This window comes from Hypanus sabinus, chromosome 3, assembly GCF_030144855.1.
Source record: "Hypanus sabinus isolate sHypSab1 chromosome 3, sHypSab1.hap1, whole genome shotgun sequence".
Taxonomy (NCBI): domain Eukaryota; kingdom Metazoa; phylum Chordata; class Chondrichthyes; order Myliobatiformes; family Dasyatidae; genus Hypanus; species Hypanus sabinus.
In genome coordinates this window covers 127,586,386-127,610,432 of record NC_082708.1, presented here as the reverse complement: position 1 = coordinate 127,610,432, position 24,047 = coordinate 127,586,386, and the positions used below count along the sequence as shown (strand labels likewise).

Genomic DNA, 24,047 nt, shown 5'->3' with positions numbered 1-24,047 from the left:
ACAACAGTGTCTCGTCAGTCAAATATCTGAGGTAATGAAAGGGCTTCTGTTAACTTCCAGTTTCAAAATCATTCACTACCAATTTCCTTATTCACAAGGGATCTGAATACCAAGAATTTTTGAAGCATAGGTAATTGAGATTTTTGCAATGCAAACCATTGGTAATAAAGATCTTTGTTTTAAGGAAAAGAACATATTTCTGTAATCTCTTCCAAGCATAATTAATCTACATCCTCAGAGAAAAAATGTCACTCAGGCCTTTTGTTTACATAAATCATATAAATCATTTTTCATGCTGTCAACATAATAAGCACAACTGCTCCTCTGCATGACTCTTATCTCTTCTGAAAGACTATGAAAAGCAATTAATTCAAAAGGGTAGAATTTTCATAGTTTTTTCCTGACTGCCACTTAGAATACCAGCTGTAAAATGCCAGAAATTCCATGACATTATCCATGTTATTTTGGTGTTCTCATGGATCTCATACTAAAACTAAGAAGAGCTACAGAGAAAACCCAAAACAAATTAGCTATTTAAATTTTATTTCAATGTTCTGTAGACCTCCATTGGCAATGGTTATGGCTAAAATTAACTACTGCGAGAGTATGGATTTGGACCTGTTTTAATACACTCTCTGCCGTATCAGGTCTATAGTAGATGCAATCTCACTGGTTCTCCACTCTGACTTGGAGGACCTAGACAACTGCAAGACATACATCAGGCAACTGTTTATCGATCACAGCTCAGCATTCAATACCATCATTCCTTTAGTACTAATAACCAAGCTTCAAAACCTTGCCCTCTTTATATCCCTCTCCAACTAGACACTCGACTTCCTCATTGGGAGACCAGTGTGAATCAGTAATAATACCTCCTTCTTACTGACTATCAACAGAGATGAACCTCATGAATGTGTACTTAGCTGACTGTTCTACTCTCTCTACAATCATGAATACAGGAACTATGCACAGCTCAAGCATCATCTGTAAATTCACTGATGACATCTCTGTTGATGGAAGCTCAGGTAACAATGAGCAGGCCTACAGGATTGACAGATCAGCTGGTTATGTGGTGTTGCAACAACAGTCTTGCACCCAACATCAGCAAAACACAAGGAATTATTCGTAGACTTCAGAAGAAGTCAGGAAAACAAACATCAGACCTCATTGAGGAGTCAGAAGTGGAAAAAGGGTAAGCAGCTTCAAGTTCCTGGGCATCAACATCTCAGAGTATCTAACTTGGACCTGTGCCCAATACATTATTGCAATCACAAAGACATGACAGTAACTCTAATTATTTAGGAGTATGAGCAGATTTGGTATGTTATCAAAGACTCTTACAAATGTCTAAAGATGTATGTTGAAGAACATTCTGTCTGGTTGCATCACCACCTGGTATAGAGGTCCTGGTGCGATACACAGGATCTCAAGAGACTATAAAGAGTTATAGACTCAGCCAACTGATCGGGGGAACCACCACCCCCACCACTGAGGACATCTTCAAGCGGTGCCTCTAAAAGGTGTTACTAATCATTAAGAATCTTCACTCTCCTGAACAGACCACCTCTCATTACTATCATCAGGGAAGAGATACAGGAGCCTGAAGATCCACCTTCAACAATTTAGAAAGAGCTTCTTCTCCTCCCCCCCCCCCCACCCCACTTCCACCATCACATTTCTGAACAGTCCATGAACCAATGAACATGGCCTCATTATTCCTTTTTTTGAGCTATTTATTTCTGTCCTTGCACAGTAATGTTGCTGCAAAAGGACAAACTTCATGTCATATGTCAGTGATAATAAATTTGATTCTGATTCAAACATGGTTTGGGAAATACAGTTTTTCAGCTCATCTGCTAATTAAAGATTTTCTAAGTTTATCTATTACTGTGACTATTACTTTATCTAGTATCTATTGAATCAACTCATTCTAACACTACCATAACAATAACATTGCACCGCCTTGATAAGAAATGTTTTGAATATAATTGTAATTCAAAGACTGTAACTTAGACTGTGCAGCAAGATACCAATGAAACTGTAGTGGCTGTTTATTTTATCTCTATTGACTTCATGAAGAGTAAAATCTGATGATAGCTACAATCCCATTAATTTAGAGAAAGAGCTTATAATTCTTCTTACTAATATCTACCTAGTAATGCATTTTATAGTTACTTAAATAAGATGCAACTAGCCATTCTGTTATATTTCCCCTTTTCTCCCACTGGTAATTACTTAACTGCAACAGATATTTAGGGCTCTTCTACTTTCCACAAATGACTCGTAGCTCCTGATGAAAATGGTGATAGATAATACAGCCTTGCCCAGGAATATTTTTCCAACTGCCTGGTTTCAAGTGACAATGCCCTGTAAGTAGACATTCCCATATATTTCAGGCACAGCTAGCAGCCTGACTCCAAACAGAACATCAAAGTCATTGTCAAACCACTTTTCAAGCCTCAGAAAAACACTGTTTCATTGAAACAGTACTACTAGATCAGAATTTTCTTCTAATTTATTCACCTACTGTTGAAGAACTGATAGCTAATTTTATGCCATTATAACTTACAGCTACTCATGCCTTAGTCCCATTATTTATAAATCCTCTTGTGACCTAGTGTTGTGACTCCACTGAAGCACTGTAAAAATTTTAACACCAATGATGAAGTTCTTTCTCATGACTACATAATTCACCTCAGGAACAGCTGAAGAACATGATGATGGGGGAGGGATATGGGCAAAATGGTGAAAAAAAGGTATAAGGATAACCTGGGTGATGAATTGGCTAGGTGAGTGAATTTTATATTCAGAAAAGTTACACTGGTATTTCAAATTAAATACTGTGTACCCATTATTGATTATTTATATCTCTTCACATGACAAAATATTATTTGTGACATTTGTGCATAATTAATTGAAATGTATGTGAAAATCTGCTCATTACAAAGGTCACTACACAATGTTAAATGAGTCCCACTATATACTAAGGAATGGGTCACATCACATATCCTTTACAGTATTACTTACAAACATAACCTCACTTTAATGGTATATGGATCCTGCATGTAAAATTCAGTTATGGTTTAAAATATTACTCGAAATTCTAAACCCACTAAGATATAGCTTCTGTAAGGTTGTCAAAGTTGGGGGAGGTAGTGGGAATAAGTTCCCACTAATTATTAAATGCTCCCAATGGCATGCATCTCTAATAGCCTCCAACAGCCATTTTCATCTTTTGGCCTTCACTTGTGGCTTAGTTACTAAGCCTGGCAGAATCGTTTCTACTGACAGTCGGGGCAAAGGCAGGCTACTGGTGCCTTAAAACCATGTTTTGGGCAGATGGGGCTCGTCAGCTATGGTTGCCAGCTCATCTAGAAGAACCCTGATCTCAAACCTCCGCTGCCCTGTAGCTATACCCACTCATGTGAAAGGTTTTTGGAATAAACCCCAAGAAAAATCTGGAGATGGAATCCCAAAGGCTGTCCTACGTTGAGTCCAAAGCTGACTGGCAACTCCTCCGATACTACTGGTGCCAAACTGTATCAGGTCTGGCATTCCTTTGGATTCACCAACTGCATGAAGAGGGGGAGCCTGCTGCATGAGCCACAGCTTGCTCTCCAGTCATACAGCCGAAACTTGCATATCACGTAGACAGCTAGGATGCAATATCCATGGCTGACTCCGACTAACGAAGGGCCTCTGTAACTTATAGCTATGAATGTCTTTATGAATGAAGTACTTCTTGAAAGAAAACACATTACAGTTTTACACTGCAGAGCAGAAAGATCCTACAACTCTTCATTGCGTTACAAATATAATCATGATATTGTACCAAAACATTGTACTAAAACATTGTACTATTAAATGTTCAATTAATCTTCAATAAATTATGTTGCAAGTTACTTCTGTTATACAATGTGACAACAACACACAGGAGAAAACAGTAATTGTAATGCAGTCTCATACAATAGAACTAGCAGTCAAACGTGATTTCCATTCTCCAGTATATTCTACTTAAAAACACAAATTAACTATGAAACAACAATGCTTTTCCTGTCAAAATTCTGGTATGATTGGCCTTGCTTCATTTTTTGTTCTCCATCAGTAGAAATGTGTTTCTCTGCATTGTGTCACTTGTATAACAGTGGACATTTCATTAGTGTAAACCATTGCATATTTCACACTATTGTTTTCTCTTAACTTCACAAACACTTCTTTTGGTTTTACTAAGTGGTGTCATATTATTCAGACACACAAAAACAACCAACTAATACATTTAAATTAAAGAGATGTCTATATTTTAAGATTTCAAAGCAGAGGAACATGTACTATTATTAAGCAGGATGCATGCCATACAACAGGCTTAGGGAAAAAGCTACCAAGCAAGGTCACTGTCTCATCTTTGACAGTATATTCAATGTTCCAGTTTTTCCATTGTTTGAAAAGGATTTCCAGCATTTATAACCAAGATGTAATCAATGTGATCAACAATTTATGCAATGTTGGTAATCATTTTTGCTTTCACATGGTCTTTACATACATGTACTTCTGTTTTGTTAAATTGCATTTAAAATAAAATGTTTCCTATTTTTCTTACTCTGTGGTGAAAACAGAATATACAACAGTGATCAGTGGAAGTAATACATATCACAACGATGATTCACTTGTTGCTTTGCCCTTTGTGGGTTCTAAGGCTAAACTGACTCACAGGTTAACATCAGATCCATGTTCATGGTCAGTTTCAGCATTTGTCCACTGCAACCGTCTGTTGACATTCCCACAACAGCTATTTAGACCACTGATTTTCAGTTTATAAAATCAATTCGTAATTTACAAATATTTTGCATTTACGTATAAAGGACTAGTTGAAAAAGATGTAAACTTGATATAAGTGGAAAGATTTACTGTCAAACAAAATCTGCACTTTTGTTGAATTATTTGCAGCACAGTCTGCAGATGCACAATCATAGAAAATGAGAGCTCTGTAAATGAACATTTCATTGGTATTGCAATTATTGATTAGTTTTAAAATCTTAATTTTCTCAAAAAGTAACAGCAAAATCGTGAATTAATTTCAAAGCTTACACTACAATAAGCATGAAATGTAAATGTCTCTTACATAAATACTGGTCAGTCTGTCCTCCCAGTTATTAGAAAGTGCATACCTACAATATGCTTTTAAATTAACAAAAATGCTTCCTCAGCCATGATGGTTAAAAATTGTATCTATTAATCTATTTTGACCTGTTACAAAACCTATTTTATGAAAGCAAGCAAATACAAAGCATTGTTATCATTAAAATAATATCTCACTTACCTCTGCTTTTTGTGTCCTGGGCAGATTAGATGATTTTTCAACCGCGTAGACATCCACAAGATAAAGATTTGGTCCTTGCTCTCGATCTAGCACAGCAGCTGTTCGGATGATTCCACTTTGTTGTCCTATTGTGAAAAGGCGTCCGACAGATTTTCCACCACAACGAACTGAAACTATGTAGTACTCCAGTATTGCTGAAGAGCCTCTTGGACTGGATGCCTTTAAAGAGATCACACTGGTACCCACAGGCTCTCCTTCGCGTAAAGCAGTGATATATTTTGGCTGGGTAAAGACAGGTCCATCAGTGCCCTGTAGAATAACAGTCACCTCTGAACTGGTTGATCGTCTCTCTCGCCCAAAGTCTACAGCTGACACAACAAGTTGATAGGTGAGTCTAGAAGGAACTAAAGGTGTTACTACTCTGATATCACCACTATATCGATCCATCATAAATGTGTCACTGTCTCCACTAACCAGTTCATACTCAACTTCTCCATTTATTCCTTCATCTAGATCAATAGCCCTGATGGTTGTGAGAATAGAGCCCATCATCAGAGCACTGTCCGCAATCAGAGCATTCTGAGATAGAAACACTGGGGCATTATCGTTCTGATCTGTTACTAAGATGGTTATATTCTTTAGAGCAAAACGCCTGAAATCAACTGGAACTGCCTGATCAATGGCTTTAACAGTAAGTTCAAACAGATTGGAAAATTCACGGTCAATCTCCGCATTTGTCCGCAATATCCCATCTGAAGCACCAATCACAAAATGGTTTCCTCTTGGTACTTGCTGGGCTATACAATAATGTAACTCTCCATTAATATCAGCATCAGGATCATGGGCAGCTACAGTCAATATAGATGTACCAATAGGAATGTTTTCTACAATAGATTTAAAAATATCTCCAGGGGGAAAACTAGGTGCATTATCATTGAAGTCTCTAACATGAATCACTACTGACATTGTTGAAGACCTTGGGGGTCTTCCTTTATCTTTAGCTGTTATGTTCAAATGGTATACAGATTGGGTTTCAAAGTCCATTTTCTTTGCAAGGAAAATACTACCTGTATTATGACTGATGCTAAATGTTCCATGATTGTTACTTCCTGTAATGCTGTAATGAATGTCAGCGTTGTCCCCAGAATCTGAATCAGTGGCAGTAGCAGATTCAACAAGCTCTCCAACTCTCATATTTTCCAATGCATCGACGTGCATCACAGCTTGCGGAAATGAAGGAGTGTTGTCATTTTCATCTAGCACATTGATGATTAAGGTGCATGTGGAACTCAAAGGATCACTCCCTAAGTCAACTGCAAGCAAAGTCAAGGAATAGGAAACTGTAGCTTCATGGTCCAGTTTTCCTATCAAAGTCACCTGTCCTGTGGTACTTTGAATCATAAATTGATCTTCTTCATTTCCCTCAATTATATAGTAACGTACCAAAGCATTATTTCCCTCATCAACATCTGAAGCACTCACACGGACTACTTGTGTCAAGTTTCCTGCTGATTCTGATATTGTAGCCAGATATAGGTCCTTAGTGAACCTAGGTGCATTATCATTTGTATCCGTGATGTATACTTGGACAGTAGCATGATCTTGGAGGACCTTTGGCAATCCTTGGTCTGATGCAGTTACTGTAAGGCTAAATACTGCAGCCCCTCTTTGCCTCACTAAAGCTTCCCTGTCAAACTGATGTCTACTGGTTAATTTTCCAGTGATTTCATTCAGCTCAAAATCAAGCTGAGCTGTTTCAAATGCATATTTCACATCACCATTAAATCCAAAGTCTTTGTCCACAGCATTGATGTATCCAACAGTTGAACCAGCTTTCTGCTCTTCTTCAAAATGAAATACATAATTTGTGCTGTTAAATAAAGGTCTGTTGTCATTTACATCTTCCAGTATTATGGTCACATTCACAGTTGCACTTAGAGGCTCTACTGCTCTGTCAGCAGCAACAACCATCAAGATATAATGGCTCTGAGTTTCACGATCCAATTCAGCCTTAATGTATATTTGCCCATCAGGAAAAATACCAAACCGTTTCTCCTTGTTTCCATCTATAATGTCATAGGTGATTTCTCCATTTACTCCTGAATCCATGTCAGAGGCGAGGACCTTAAAGAACCGAGAATTCACAGGTTCGGCTTCGGAAATAGTGATTTCATATGAAAGCTGGTCAAAAACAGGCGGGTTATCATTCACATCATGCACGTAGATAGTCAAAATTAAACTCGATGAACGCTGGGGAATACCCATATCAGAAGCTACTACTTCCACCTGGTATGAGCCTGCATTTATGTCAAGAGGTCCATTCAAAGTTACTATTCCAGTTTTCTCATCAATGTGGAAGAGACCTTTGCGATTCTGTCGCAAGGAGTACGAAACCATGCCATTGATGCCTTCATCAGGATCTTTAACTTTAGCTTGAAAAATTGTATGCCCCAAACCCCAATTTTCAACTGCATTAATACTTTCAACCACATGAGGGAAATGTGGAGAATTGTCATTCAGATCCTTGATTGTAATGTTAACTAAAGTCTCTCCAGTTACTGTACCACCACTTGCCACAACTTTTAATTGATAAAATGCCATTTCTTCTCTGTCTATTGTACTGGCAGTATTAATTTGACCCGTTGATCCACCAATGGTAAACATGCCCTTCTGGTCTCCTGAGGTGATGAGGTAAGTGATGTTGGTATTAAGATCAAGTGTAGATGCAGATACTGTGCCAACAAGGGAACCAATAGCAATGTTCTCAAAAATAACAAAACTGTAGCTGCTCTGGCTGAACGAAGGAGGTGTATCCTGCGTGTCAATAACCGTTATGGTTACAATAGCTAGCTTCTGTGAGCGGAGATTTCCACCATCTGTAGCAACTACCTAGAATCAAAAATCATATGATAAAACATTAGATGATAGTTTGAAGAGAAAAGCCTTTAGCGTTTTGTTATCAAAAGAACAAAGGATAATATGAATATATAATATGAATAAATTTGCCATAACAATAAAACCCAGAACACTCTTTGCTTTCAATTTTTGTTCAATTAGAATTTCAGCTAAGCTGAAAACAGAAATTTGGAAATTAATTTATCTGAACAATTATTTAACATACTCAATTATTTTCCAGCAGGATTTCCTGAATACCCCAAATGCATTGAACTAAGCTTGCTTAGACTCCACATACCCCCTCTCCACACTCTCACCACATTCCCACTAAGATCAAAGTATGGTCTTGGAACACTTTCCATTTCATACACTAAGTATTAGAATCTCTAGTGAGATATGGCACAGCAAAATGCTGAGAAAATGTTTCTTTATTTGCCTTCCAACATTATGCTTGACAAAATAAATTCCCACAACATCAATGTTTCAGTCTTCATACTAATCAGAGCTTGAATAAATGACATGACTAGGAAGTCCCAAATTAGAAATAATTGTATGGCTTAGGTCCACGTACAGTATATTAAGCATTTTATACAACCCTTAATTAGACGGCCTGGTATGAAAACATCAATGTCCAAAAATGGAAAAGCTAACAAAAAGTAATAGAATCAGCTAGTTCATCACAGGGAAAACCCTCTCTTCTAAGGAGCACTGCCACAAGAAAGCAGCATCCCCTCCCCTCTCCCACCATCCAGGTCATGCTGCAATCAGGAAGGAGGTACAGGAGCTTTAGCTTCCCCACCACCAGGTTCAGGAACAGTAATTATCCTTCAACCCTCAGACTCCTGAACTGGCACAGATAATTTCACTCATCTCAACAATAAACTGATTCCACAGCCTATAGACTCACTTTCAAGGACTCTGAAACTTGTGTACTCATTGTCAATTTTTTTTGTATTTGCACAGTTTGTCTTTTGCACATTGGTTGCCTGTCTTTGTGTGCAGTTATTCATTGAATCTATTGTATTACTTTTTTCTGTGAATGACAGCAAGAAAATGAATCTCAGGGTAGTAGATCATTACATATACATACTTTGATAATAAATTTACTTTGAACTTCGAGAGGATTTTCATCCCTATTAATTACAGGAGAGGCAACATAAAGTTTTATGCAGGTATTTAATGACTCCTATCAATCGTATTCAAACTTAATTACAGTACACTTGGCCAGATGGCTAGGGAATAGATCAACACTCCAGGTCTTGATCTTTTTACTGTGGAAGTGTTAAGAGTATCATCAATCTAATTTTAATCTGAGCTCAGGTACCAAAGGTCTAGTCCACTGAGTTTTTCAAGGATTATTTTTTAATTGATGATCATTCTCCATTCACAAAGTGTTTATTTTCCTCTTACTCTAGCTTCTCCGTGTGAGGAAAAAATAACCTCATGAGATAATCTAGAAAGAGATTTCCATCTACTCAATAATTTTGTTTGATATAAGATTTTCCCTTTATGATTTTGTGTTTGATTTGTTGTTGAAGAATCCTATTTCAAATCACACAGCTTCCTTCTAAACTTTGAGAAGCAAAGCAAAATAATTGAAAGGAATATTGTATCCAAATAAAAAGTATCACATCTTATTTTGTCACTTTACTGCCATAACAACATCACCTATATTTACACAAAATTTTCAGTAAGGTTACCCTTCACAGAATAATTATGAAGCAAAACTGGCATGGGTCCAAAGGAAGAAATACTAGCTGAGGTAAATAATAGGTTGGTTGAAAAGTTTTAACTTAAAGGAAGTGGGTTACGATGGAGGTAGCTGAATTATGGAGGTTGCAAGACAAGAACACAGCTAGGAGAACATTGGAATATATTTGATATGGACTGATGCACAAAGCTGTAATTCTGACAAGCTTGAAGGGGATTTATAAGCATAAAACTCTTTCTCCCATACCATATCTACTTTAATTGTGCCTATCTCTTTTTTATGTGTATTTCATACCCTGTCAAGCATATTTTCCCGTTCTGTAAATCCATGTAACTTTTGGAACTCCAGAAGATGAAAATATTTATATTCCAACTACATTGATCAGAACTATGGTTTAAATAAAAGAAATGCAAAGAAATACACAAAGTAAGAGTGGAAGGGGAAAACTATGTACTTTAAAGGTCTTCTTATAAAGTATTTGAAAACCTAAAAGTTTCAGATGCATGTAGCTCTAGACAATAGCCCTATCACTGAATATCAGATTATTGTCCTTCTTGCTAGTTACAGACTTCATTTCTGTGGGAGTTCTTCCATCTAAAGCCTCCAGTTACATAATCCCGTACAACCCATTTCTAAACCTGCTCAAGATCCAAAATAAAAGCATTTTGGGCAAATCATTATACTACTGAACTTATTTCACCATCCTTGACTTTCTTGCCAGTCCAGACTCCTCCTACTTCCTTCCTTGTACCTCTGATGTCCTCCAACACTGACTGTTGCCAATTCCCTAGTCTCGACTAGAACGACACATATCCATTAGAGACTTCCACAGCTATATTGTCTATACTTTCACCTATTCCACTCCTGAAAGAGCTCCATGTAAGCTTCTGTCTCTGTAAATTAGGTCTGATGATGAGTTTCTCCACTGAAGTACATCTGGGAAGTCTTCCTTTTCCTTTATTTGTGACTTCCCTTCCACCTGAGCTGTTCGAGCTCTTGACCATGCATCATCAATTTTCTGAAACTCTGTTCTCACCCCGTTTCCTCATGAACAAAGCATGGTCTCCTGTATTCAAGACTCCACACTGAACCCTTAATTTTAGCTACTTTCAAAGAGATTCCACTATGAGACCCCCTTACCCTCTCCTACCTGCAAAGTATTCTGAAAGGATTGTGCTCCTTGTGACTTTTCCTGATCTCCATTCCACTATCTAGGAAACTAAACCAACCTTCCATGTGAAGTAGTGATTCTTGCACTGATACTAAATATGGTGTTTTGTATTCAACACTCATGATGTGGTCTTCTCTGTACCAGAAAGCAACAAGCATTGCTTGCATGATTACTTTGCGGAGCACCTTTTGTCAATCCACCTGAGCTTCCAGTTGTAAACACAAAGTATACTGCACATACTGTGGTCAAATCAACATGTACAAACAAGCTGGATGAACTCAGCAGTCGGGCAGCATCTGTTGAAAGACGCAGTCCGACCTGCTGAGTTCATCCAGGTTGTTTGTACGTGTTGAGCATCATATTCCCACTCAGCCTCCTGCATGGCTTCAATAAGACCTAATGTAAGCTTAAGAAACAGTATCTCATCTTCTATGATTTTGCTGACTTCAAGATTCAATATATTACAACTATTCAACAGCTTAGAACCACAGTCATCCTGAGGTTTCCTTTGACCCATTCATCCCTTCCTTCCTATCCACCCTCTCTGCAACTTACAACTATCCTGTCTCCTCTCTTCTCTCATTCTGATGAGGAGTACTGGACCAAAACATTAAAGCTATTTCTCTTTCCACAGGGGTTGCCTGTCTTACTGGTATTTCTTACCCATATGAATACTTTTTTTTAAACTACAAGCAATATGATTACTTCGTTGAATGGGGAAAAAAATTCTCTACATAATTTAAACAATGGAATCATGAGTAGTACTGCAGTGACTACAATTTACACGAGTTCTCACATTTGAACAAGACAGGAAAATGTCGATCCAATCAAGCATAATTATACAATGGATTGAGGAGCTCAAGGCCACAACTACCACAAATATGCAATTCCAGTAAATGGTGACAATAGAGGTTCCAGACAAGTTAAGACAAAGAATAACTAATTACAATTTTTAAAAAATCAAAGAAAATTGTTTTATTTTTATTCACTTGGTGGCAAGTTTTCTAAGCAATTCAATAGGTAATATACTCCGTGTGCTCACTGACTTTTTCAGTGAGAATCAATAGTTCATCTCCTTGCCTTTGGAAAATTTTAAGGACAATGCAATACAGGTTTTGAAATTTACTGCACAATATGAAGATGGAATGTCCAAATACATTAATTTTAATTGTATTTGACAATCATTTTAATAAATATATTCCTTATTTCTCCATTGAACTCTTTTTATACCAATTTTTGATCACTTAGTGATTCAATAAATTTGGTCTCAAAATTCATAGCCAATGGAGTTCAAGAATCTTAAATCACAAATTTCCTAATATTTTGTATTTATGTCATCATCATTCCTCAAGCTGAATATATTGAGTTAACTTTAACTTTTACTGGCAGCTTGAAAACTCAGAACTATATTTCCTTCACCATTTCATGCAGTTCTTTCTGACTGATGAAATTGCCTTCATCTAATAAGCATGAGCTAGCTTTCCACAAATATTATTGCTACCTACTTATTGGGAACTACAAAGCTAGGTCTTAAAAATCCTTTCAGTCTCCATGTGAGACAGTGCTTCATTTCACCTTTGGAATCAGAAGCTCACTAGATTTCAAGCAATCATGTTTCTATCTTTCCTCAGCCACAGTATAATGACAGTCATCTCCGGGAGATAAATATTTAGTCACACATTACTGCAATTGGAATAGCTCGAATTGTAACTGTTAAGGTTGACATAATAAAAAAACTTGTTTAACAGGTCTGTGGAGCAAGACTTTATATTTAAAAAAACACTGCTTTGTAAAGTTGAAGGGACATTAGTCTGGTATATCATAATTAGATCCTGATGTGGATTCAGCATGGTGTGAAAATAAATCACAGTCCTATTTCACTTTCTCATACGTAAAAAAAAAGTTATCGTCACCCTCTGCGACTTTCAAGAAGTGCAGTATGCTGTTTCTTATTGAGTTATGATCCCTTGCCTGTGCTGAATTAACTATTCTCAGTCGGCAAACAGTTGAGGCAACACAATTGGAAACTGATCTAAATCTTACATCCCAAAAACCAGGTGGAGTGGGGTCAGGTCCATGGATAAATTGCAATGTAGGAGTGAGTACTTCAAATTAACATTCTGTTGTAAAGGCAGCAAGGAAAGTAAGTATGCAGCCAATGTACTCCCAGGAAACAAGCTGATCTCAAATATTACAATAAAGCTTCTCTTTATTATAGGAACCTTATACCCTACAACCTAAATTGACCTTCCTCTATCTTAAATCTCTGAAATTCCACTCCCCCCAAAACTCTCGATCATTTTCTCCAGTTCCACAATGACCTTCTGCTTGGTAGCACTTAAGTATCTGCCTTCTGGAAAGCATCACACCTAAAAGGTTCCCAAGGGCAGCAACCTTACTTAGATGATAAGATATAGGAGCAAAATTAAGCCATTTGGCCCATCAAATCTGCTCCATCATTTCATCAGAGCTGATCCATTTTCTTTCACAGCCCCAATCTCCTGCCTTCTCCAGAGTCCTTACTTCGAGGACTCCTATTGTTAAATTCTCACCTCACAGATCTCAAATCCAGACTATTATTGCTCAAAATTGAATCAAGAAAATCTCCCGTTTGGATAAGATGCCAAAGGGCCATCACTGTTTATGGAATTACATTCTGGAATAAGGAAGAGGGAATAGACAAGGAGAAGCAAATACTAAGTAACCATCAAAAGCTTAGAATGTATCAATGAGATTCTTTAAATTTCTGAACACCCAATCATGGTCATTCTACTTGAAAGATGCTGTTTGGAGACTTTCCACTCTCTGTGGGAAACTCAAGCAAGTCATAATCCAGTAAGATGTTTCCTGACAAGATACCTGCTATCAGCATTAGCCCTGGTAAGGAAACAGGTTGTAGCTTAATATTAGACAGCATGTAATCCAGGGTCACCACTGAGGAAGGAATGGCAAGCATAGATTACGTTGCAGATATCAATCATTATAGAAATTCAATGATGGCTGAAGGTGGACTCACAAAGTAGATGAGATACTGAAGAAGGGGTATACTGTATTGAATATTATATTCATTAGGCGGGGTATACAATATTTAGACTGACACAGTTGAACAACCAGTAGAGCCACTGCTACACAGTACCAAATACCGATTCAGTCCTGACCTCAGCATGGGCTTCCTGTAACGTCATGGGTTTTATCCAGGTGATCTAGATTAATCCCACACCCCAAAGGCATGTGGTCGCATGATAGGCTAATTGGCAGCTGTAAGTTGCCCTTCATGTGTAGATGAATAATAGAATCTGGGGGAGCTGATGAGAATATGTGGAGGAAAAATAGGGGATAGTGTAATGGGTGGTTGATGATCAGCACAGATTTGAGGAGTTAAAGGGGCTGTTTCTGTGCTCTATCTCTCAGTCTTTATGGCTCATTAATATACTCCTCATAGAGTGCCAGGACCAGTGATCCTTTAGGGAAGGAAGACACCTCTCTACAACAAGTATGAGGAAATCAGTGATCCAACCATCCAACTTCTTGTGAATTAATGTTCTTGTGAACATTAATGATAGATGAAAAGATCACTGATTAAAAATAAATTACCAGCAAAATAGCCGGGACATTACAGCTTCTTCAAAACGATATTAACACAGAAGGCATCATTAATTTTCCAAGATCATTCATCTCCAACTGAATCAATTTTATCTCTAACTGAAGCAGTTTCTGGCACAAGTTCTAAGGAACAGTACAAACTTCAATGACTGATTAGGGCCAATCTCCATGGAAAATTATGAATAAGTCATCTGCACATGCTCAAAAAAAAAGCATACCTTGAAAATGTGTTTGGAGCGCTTCCCAAAGTAGTGGGGGAGGAACAACAGCTGCGGCAGCATGTCCCTGAAACAAGGCTTTTAAATTTGGGACGTCTGTTAACAGCAGTTTGGGTGGATTTCAGCTCCTCCTCACGCTTCCACTAGTGTGTACTATTAAATCGCTAACTTTTGTTGTAGTTACCGATTTGCGAATGACGCTAAAGTGATAACAAGCAATCGAGTGCGCTACAAATCGTCTACCTGCAACTGATAAGCTGTCCTCTCCTCTCGGTCCAGTGACATCCTGGTGGAGATGACGCCCGTGTGGTGGTTGATGTGGAACCTGGCGGTGTCTCCCGCCGTGATGGTGTAGCTGACCGTCCCGTTGCTGCCCAGGTCGGGGTCGGCGGCCGACACGGCGGTGATGTAGGCGCCGGGGGGCTCGTTCTCCTTGATGTTCGCGAAGTACTGCAGCGGGTAGAAGGTGGGGCTGTTGTCGTTGATGTCCAGCAGCGTGATGTTGACCCGGGCCACCGAGGAGAGCGGGGGCTCGCCCTTGTCGCGGGCTTGCACCAGCAGGACATAGGCGGCCTGCTGCTCCCGGTCCAGCTCGGCGAGGCAGGTGAGGAGGCCGGACACCGGGTCCAGGCGGAAGAGCTGCCGGTAACTGGGCGGGGTGTCGGGCACCAGCAGGTAGCGCACGGTGCCGTTGGCGCCCAAATCCTTGTCGACGGCGGTGAGGGCGACCAGCGGCGTCCCCGGCGGCGAGTGCTCGGCGATGGCGGCGGCGTAGGAGGGCTCGGTGAAGGTGGGCGCCTGGTCGTTGACATCGCCGATGGTGATGCTGAGGGTGGCGTAGGAGGTGCGCGGCTGCAGGCCCTGGTCGCGGGCGCTGACGTTGAGCCGCAGCTCGGCCGCCGTCTCTCGGTCGAGGGCGGCGGCGCTGGTGATGAGGCCGCTCTCCTCGCTGACGTTGAACCAGCCCAGCCGGTTGCCGGACACCACCGAGTAGCGGAGCTGCGCGTTGAGGCCGGAGTCGCCGTCGGTGGCCCGCAAGCCGCCGATGTAGCTCCCGAGCGGCACGTCCTCGGCCACGTGCACCTGGTAGTGCGGCCGCTCGAAGACGGGCGGGTGGTCGTTGATGTCGTTGATGAAGATGAGCAGGCTGGCGAGCGAGGAGCGGGCGAGCGGCAGCCCGTGGTCGCACACCGACACGGTCAGGTTGTAGGCCGGGATGCGCTCCCGGTCCAGGGTGCTGGCCACCTTGATCAGGCTGAGGCCGGGCACCGGCGACCGCTGCACCGAGAAGTGCAGCTGCTCGTTGCCGGCCAGGATCGACACCGAGATGTTGCCGTTGGCCGACGAGTCGGCGTCGCTCACCGTCAGCAGCGCCACCACCGTGCCGATGGGCGCGTTCTCGTCCACCGCCGCGAACCGCGAGTTGGCCGGCAGGTAGCGGAACTTCACCAGCGGGTCGTTGTCGTTCACGTCCAGCAGCTTGACGGTGGCCTCGGTGCGGCCGCTAAGCGATGGGCTGCCGCCGTCGCTGGCCCGGATCACCAGCGAGTACTCCTTCTTGGTCTCGTAGTCGAGCTGCTCCTTGACGGTCAGCACGCCGGTGGCCGGCTCCATGTGGAAAGGGCTGCCCTCATCCACCGAGAACACCAGGTCGGCGTTGGCCCCTTGATCCAGGTCGCTGGCCGTCACCTGCAGCACGCTGGAGCCGATGGGCACGCTTTCGTGAACGCTGGCCTGGTAGTGAGCCTGCGAGAAGCTGGGCGAGTTGTCGTTGGTGTCCTGCACGGTGACATTGACCTGCAAGTAACCGAATCTCTTGGGCTGCCCGCGGTCCTCCACCTCCACCAGCAGCTGGTAGAAAGGATCCGTCTCCCTGTCCAGCCCGCCGGTCGACACCAGGTGCATGAAGGCGCCTTCGCCGCTCGGGTTGACCGTGATATCCAGGCGGAATTTCCCATCCTCGTTGCCCTGTACGATGCGGTAGGAGCGGTGGTCCACCCCGTTGGTGCCGATGTCCGCGTCGGTGGCCGTGTCCAGGATCACCTGCCGCCCGCCGCTCGGGTCCTCCCTGAAGCTCACCACGATGCTGGGCTCGGGGAAGACCGGAGCGTTGTCGTTGACATCCAGCACGATGATGCGGACCTCGGTGGGGTAGGTGGGCTGGCTGGACAGCACCACGATATTGATCACATCGCTGGGCAGGCTTTCGCGATCGATCACCGCGGTAGTGCAGATGACACCTGTGGTGGCATTGATGGCGAACAACGCGTGGTTCTCGCTGAAGCGATAGGTGAAGTCCGGCTTGGTGTGTATGGTGCCCACCAGGGTCTCGGGCGGCAGCTCCTCCTCGATCTTAAACACTTGGCGGAGTTGGTTGGACGCGGCATCCCAACAAAAGCTCAGGAGCACCAGCAAGACGGTGAGAAGATTACAGCTTCTACCTAACGGTACCATGGTACAGGAGTGTTCTCAAACCACCTTTCCAGCAAGATACAGCTCTTCCAAAAGGCATCAAATCTCAGCGAATCTAGGGGCAAATCCTAGTAACGGCTACCGATAGAGTACCTTTGTAAGCGGCACCGTCTTCACGATTTATTTTAAGTTAAAAAGTTTGTTTCTTCAACCGCTTCTCTTCAGAAAGTTTTTCGAAGCAGCTGTTGGCGTTTCCATATAAAAAAATTGTAAACTTTTGCCTGATACACTCCAACTTTTAAAGCTTTGATCCCCCTGTTATGTCCCAACTTGCAGATTGCTACGGGAGAGAGTATTCGGATACAGTTTCAGCACACTGCCGCTTTCGCTGCCGCACCAATAAAGACATGACTCGCTTTGGTCATTCCCGGGATCTTGATTTTTTTTCCACTTTCTCCCAATACAACCTAACTCCACAGCACAGGAAAGACTCCGCCCGCCCCTCAATCTGCCGCTGCTGTTCCGACCATTGGTTCGTACTCGTATCCCTCCGCTCTCCCTCTTCCCAAATTGTGTTCGTCCCCCTGCGGGCAATGCTGCCGTCAGTCACAATGAGTGGCAGCGGGTCCCGCACCCCCCACCCCTCGCGGGAGGGAGGTAGATTGAGCCAACATGTGATGTAAGGTGAGGGTCGAAAATAGGAAGAAAGGGGGCGTGGTTAATGGGGCCGCGCATTGGAACCGTACAGGAATAACTTTAAGGATTTGCGGCTCTGGTTTTTGTAGCAATGGTTGCAGGCGATGTGCTTCACAAGGGGTGGTGACATTTTTAAAGCGAAACTTAAAATTGACACAATGAACCAATATCCAATTTAAATTTCGTGCCTTTTTACTCTATCAACTTCAATGTGTTGAATCTAGTAGATGGAGAATGTGAACCGGACCGTTACATATTAGACATTTTTCAAACGAAGAATGGCAAACCCCCAGCCTGGCTGGACCCATTGCAGCCATCCAGTCAGATTTGTTTTCAGCTGTCACCTCTTTACCACTTATCAGAGAATAAACTAATATACCAACCAATTTTAATTTCGCAAAATATACTTCGTAAATTCAAGAGAAAATAAGTTAAACTCTACAATAAGAGTTTGATACTGTGGCGATGTTTTACATAGCACAGACCTTTGTCCACTGCAAACCACTTTAATCCTGTTAAAGATTTAAAGTGTTATAAAGCAGCAGCGCCAGCAACTTTCCGAATTTTAATAGTACAATATTGCCAAAAATATACTGAGTAGTTCGCAACGGTATTTCTTTCTCTCATGGGACAAATATTATGAAGCAAGAATTCATCGTTTGCGATACAACAGCGTCCTCTAGTGTTCAATCGGAGTTGATGTTTATATATAACATATATTCTGTACCTGACAAGTGGCTGATATTTATATGCAATTTGAAACGAAAGGTATCTCCATGCTTTTCAGGTGCAAAAGGCAGAATCCAACATTGCAAGTGAACAAAGAAACAAACTGAGGAACTCGTCAGGTCAGACATTGTGGAAAGTCAACATTTCAGTAGGATACATTTCAGCTGGACTTAGACAGAGGTGGGAGAATTGGGTGGGTGGGGTAATTGGATCCATGCAAGGAGTGACAGGAGAGGGGGAAGCATGGAAATAGCAATAGAGGCTGGGACATGATGGACGGGGGCAACAAAGGGTTGCAGATGATCGATTCTGCTAGGAAAGGAAGGTGGAGCATGGAACCAAACAAAGGAAGTGGGGTGGGAAGAGGGTGTGAGTGATGGGCAGATGGAAGAGGGGACGAGGAAGAACTGAGTAGATCAGGTGAAAAGTGAAAATAGAGGACACATGGGAAACAAGTTACCTGAAATTGGAGAATGTAATGTTTATGCCTTCAGGTTGTAGACTGTACAGTGGAATAAGGTTAAAGTTTTGTGTTTAGCCTTGGCAGTGGAGGGGGCTGAGAACAGTTTGGGGGAATGGAGAGGAGAATCTGGAAGGGCTGTTTAGTTCCTTGGATGGTGCTGAGGAGGGAGGTGTAGTTGTAAGATGTGTTGCAGAACCTGCCTAGGGAAGGGGGTGGGATGAGTGAATCAGGGAATCGTAAAGAGAGTGGTTCCTGTGCAAAGCTGAAAAGAGTGAGGAGGGGAAGATACAGCTGGTGGTCAGGTCATATAGCATCTGGTAGAAATACTGGAGAATGATTTTCTAAATTGTAGGCTGATAGGTGATTGGTAAGGACCAGGGAACTCTATCCCTGTTCTGTTTGGGTGTGAATGGGGTAAGAGCAGGTGAGGGCTCCATCAACCACAGGGGAGAAGCCTCTATTTTCTGAAAAAGGGGAACAGCTCAGTTGTCCCGGGATGGAAGGCTTCATCTCGAGAACAGTGTGGCAATGAACAAACGGAGAGAAGGGAATGCCGTCCTTTACACCTCTTTCCATCTTACGTAATGGAGAGTGACTTTGCTCGGTTTTCGGGAAATCTCAACAGGTATTTTTAAGGGCATAAGCTGGGAAAGGTTAGTTGGCCCTCCAAGCATGTTTCAACATTCAGCAAGACCATGGAGCCAATCACATGCTCAGTACTACTTCCCTGCCCTCTGGTGTATCCCTTGATTCATTTGTGTTTCAACATGTCAGTCTCTGTCTTATGTATATCCAGTGATCCTATCCATAGTACTGTCTGGGGTACAGAGTTACAGAGAGTTGTATTTGTCTTGAGAAGGAATTCCTCCGTATTGCCATCTAAAGTTGTAACTTTTTATTCTAAATTCTATCTACGCACAATATCCCCACCAGGGGAAAATTCTCAGTATCTGTTCTGTTAAACTCACTCAAAATCTTACAAGTTTCAGTAAGATCAGCTCACATTAATCTATGTATGTTCAGTTAACTATGTCTGAAATAATTGTATGTCATCCTAATGAATTCTCACTGCACTGTCTCCAATGCAAGCACATCCTTATGAAGATCGGGAAGTTATTTACAGTCAATGGCCACTTTATTCAATATGTCCTGTACTCTTACTCTTTAATCCAAATATCTAATCAGCCAATTATGTGGCTGCAACTCAGTGCATAAAAGCATGAAGACATAGTCAAGAGGTTCAGACCAAACTTCAGAAAGGGGAGGAAATATGATCAAAGTGACTTTGACTGTCCCTAGAGTTAACTGAAAATAATGTGGGAAAAAATGTTTTTTAATCCTTTGAGCAGCAGTTCTTTGAGCAAAACTGTCTTGTTAATAAGGGAGGTCACAGAATTACTATACTGGTCCAAGCTGTCAGGAAGGTGACAGTAACTCAACCACGCATTACAATAGTGATACGCAGAAGAGCATCTCTCAACAAGTGAAATTTTGAAGTGGTTGAGCTGCAAAAGCAGGAGGCCACAAACATATGCTCAGTGACCTCTTTACTAGGTACAAGAGGTACCTAATAAAGTGGCTTCTGAATGTATGGCGTTACCGGAACAGTATAAAGTTACACTAAAACTTTGCTGCCTTTATAATGAAGATCAACATTAGCGTTCCTACAAGTTTATGTCTACACACTAACATTTGTGTTTAGGATTATCTTTATAGGTCCTGCAGAGGCAAACCTTCCCATCAACCTTGGGACCACTACTGTTGGACCAGCCCAGTCTCTATGTTGCATCTTTGCAAATAAAGATGGAAGATAAAGACTGAGCTAGGCAAATTGTGTCTCCACCTGTGTTTTGAAGGGGCATGCATGACCAGTCTGGGACAGTAGCAGATTGGCTTTACCTGTTCATGGATACAAACAGATCACTAAACCAGTCTGCTATGACAACTGTGACATCAAGTACCTGTATTGAGTTTTGACCTGGTATGTTGAAAGGTGGGTAAGATAGCAGTAATTTAAGTTAGCAACCGTTATGACAAGGCTTGTAATTTGCCTCATTATCTTCTTCATCCATGCATGTGCAAAGAACATCATCTGCTTGGCAAGTGGAATCTCACTATACACTTCTCTCCCCATAATTGAATTGTTCTGAAACCTCTGTAGTTTTCTCTGCAGCCAACATCAGTGACAAAGGTGCTCTTTGGGAAGAGTTGCTCACAACCCTTGTATTCTGCGGGGTTTCGCACTGCCCTTGGTTGACAGACGTGTTCCCTTTAGCAACAACATTGTGGGAACTGCTGCTTTCTATTATCAGTGTGCCATGTGTTTTCTTGCAGATAACAGCTATGCATCTCATTATATTACAGCTGAAGCAAATAACCTCTGGGAATAATTGTAGGGCACTGGACGGATACCATGGCAATGGTGGCAAATGGTTTTATCATCAAACCAGTTCTTTGCACCCACCTGACCTATAATCAAAAAAGAGGACTTCACCTATTATCACACCTTCATCCTCAACCTCCACAGGAAGTTTTGCATTTCACCTGAAATAAATCTTATGCATTTTTTGGATGGTATCTTCTTGGAGCTGACAATTTAGTATACTTTGTTGAATCAGAAGTCGTAGGTGTTGAACAGGGTTATCACATTGCAAATTGTCAATGAGTTTACACAATTTGCTTTTGCAAAGCATGGAGAAAAAAGTCCTGATGTTATAATACTATGCCAAATTCATCAACAGTGTAGTCTCTAATTACCTAGCTCTGACTATAAATTTTAATTTTAAAACTGAAAAATTTTACTGAGTCACTGGGTCAAATTGGCTGTGCAATTTAGGAACTGTTTCCATTTTCCCTCTTCTTGATCCATCCATTCCTTGTACATTCACCCCACCACCCACTCTTCCCCTTCATTCATTCCATTTGCCTACCCCACCTCCTTTATTTAGTTCCATGCTCCATCTTCATTTCCTATCAGGTTCCACCTTCTGCAGCCCTTCTTCCTTCTATCACCTCCTAGCCTTTGTCTCTATTTTCATTCTTTTCTAATGTATTTCTACACCTACATCCACTTATTGGGTCTTGTTCCACTCTTCCCTTCATCTCTTGACATTAGCTTCCTCCTCCCTATCTTTCAGTCCAGATGAAGGATTTTGTCTGGAAACATCATCTGTCCATTTCCTTGCTTCTTGCCTGACCTGCTGAATTTCTCCTGCATTTGATTGGTTTACAATTACTCAACTGTTTCTCTGACCAGATCATTAATGGCTGTACATGGTGTTGATAAATCCATTAATTTTCCATTGGTATGTAGACCAATATTGTCCAAAAGAATTGTCCAAAAAAATTAATTAATCGAAATTCACTTTGATTTTTGCTTACCTGCTCCAATTAGCTCCTTTACATTACTTCATGATAAATCAATTCCATTTATTCTAGATATGTCTGCAGCTTTACCTGTATCATATTGTAGGTTCCCAACATGTATGTGGTCTGATTCTTACCTCCCAGTTTTTTAACCTGCTTTCAATGGAAAGAGTTTTATTCTGTGATTACTGTATCCCACCTTTGTTGCTAGAGTGATATCTGCAGCTGTAGTGAGTTCAGCAATTATGGAGGTCAGAACACAGCTATTTATTCAGGTGTACCCCAGCAGCATAAAGGAAATAATTCCCTACACAATATTACAGATGACACCTGCAACCATTAACATACCCGAAATGCTAGGCTATTCATACTATTTATTTTCAATTCAAATAGTTTCAGGATGTACCTAGAGACATTTTTCCAATGAGGCACATGCTGAGATCTGATTCAATAATTTCTGATAACCAGTATTTCCATTTTGTGTTGGCACTGGCAATTTCTAGAGCAAGGACAGCAAATACTAAGGAGTTCTCAAGGTAGGTTGGGAAATGGGGGCGGGGGTGGAGAGGATAGACAGTGACAGGCACCCTTTGTGGAGAAAGCCTTAGCTTTTGTAGATGGGTGGTCATTGACCTAGAGTGTTAGCTCAATTTCTCTTTAAATGTTGTCTTCACTGTTGAGCATTTCCAGCATGCCCTATTTTTGTTTCAGATTTCCAGCAGTTGATTAGCTTCCCAATCCTGGGCCAGTTCCAACGTATCTCATCATGGATGCTACCTGACCTACCTGATATTCCCAATAGTCTCTTTTATTTTGGAACTGCAAACAGCTGTGTTTTTTGTATTTCACATCTTACATATCTATTTTATTTCTCATTCCTGTGCTTTCCTTTTCTTTACAACTACTCTAAACAATTCAGCTACCCTGATAACCACTGTCATACATTTTATCTAGGTCTCTACCATACCACAGATATTCCCTTTGTCTTCTCCAACTCTCCAGCTTCTCTGTAACATAGAACATGTTCTGAAACTTACTCTGTTTTAGCTTAAGGTCTTTGAACTGAAATACTAACTTTGGTTCTCTTTTGAAGTTGCCTCCTGGCCTGCTGAATACTATTTACCCTTTGTCATGGTAGTTCAGGTGCCATAAATTCATTCCTATGGAATTTGCAACTCACTACAAATAAATTATTCAAAATTAAAACAGCTGTTTTTTATGAGAAAAAATAAAAATGGATGTAGGCAGAGAACTGAACTAGTTTCCCAAGGGCAATAATTGCAGATTGCCGGTTCACAGCAAGAAGCCATTTAAGAGATTTGTTTTGAGAATTAACAAGGCAATCTCCTCTACTGATAGTTGTACAATACTTTATCAAACAATATAACTTGTTTTGGTAATTAAACAACCCTTTCTCATCTATCAACAAATACAATCAAAATTCCCTTTCCTAAATGCTGTACAAT

At 41.2% G+C, this 24,047-nt stretch overlaps 1 protein-coding gene across 1 annotated transcript in view; it reads right to left on the bottom strand.

Annotated features, from left to right (window-relative positions):
• fat4 (FAT atypical cadherin 4) overlaps positions 1 to 18,489 on the bottom strand; it is a 363,920-nt gene extending 345,431 nt beyond the window's left edge. The window contains exons 1-2 of the mRNA XM_059965100.1: positions 15,159 to 18,489; positions 5,318 to 8,206 (exon numbers count right to left, since the gene is read on the bottom strand). Coding sequence (XP_059821083.1) covers positions 5,318 to 8,206; positions 15,159 to 17,369 — 5,100 coding nt within the window. The 5' untranslated portion in view covers positions 17,370 to 18,489. The remainder of the gene's footprint in view (positions 1 to 5,317; positions 8,207 to 15,158) is intronic.
• Between the last annotated feature and the right edge of the window lie 5,558 nt (positions 18,490 to 24,047).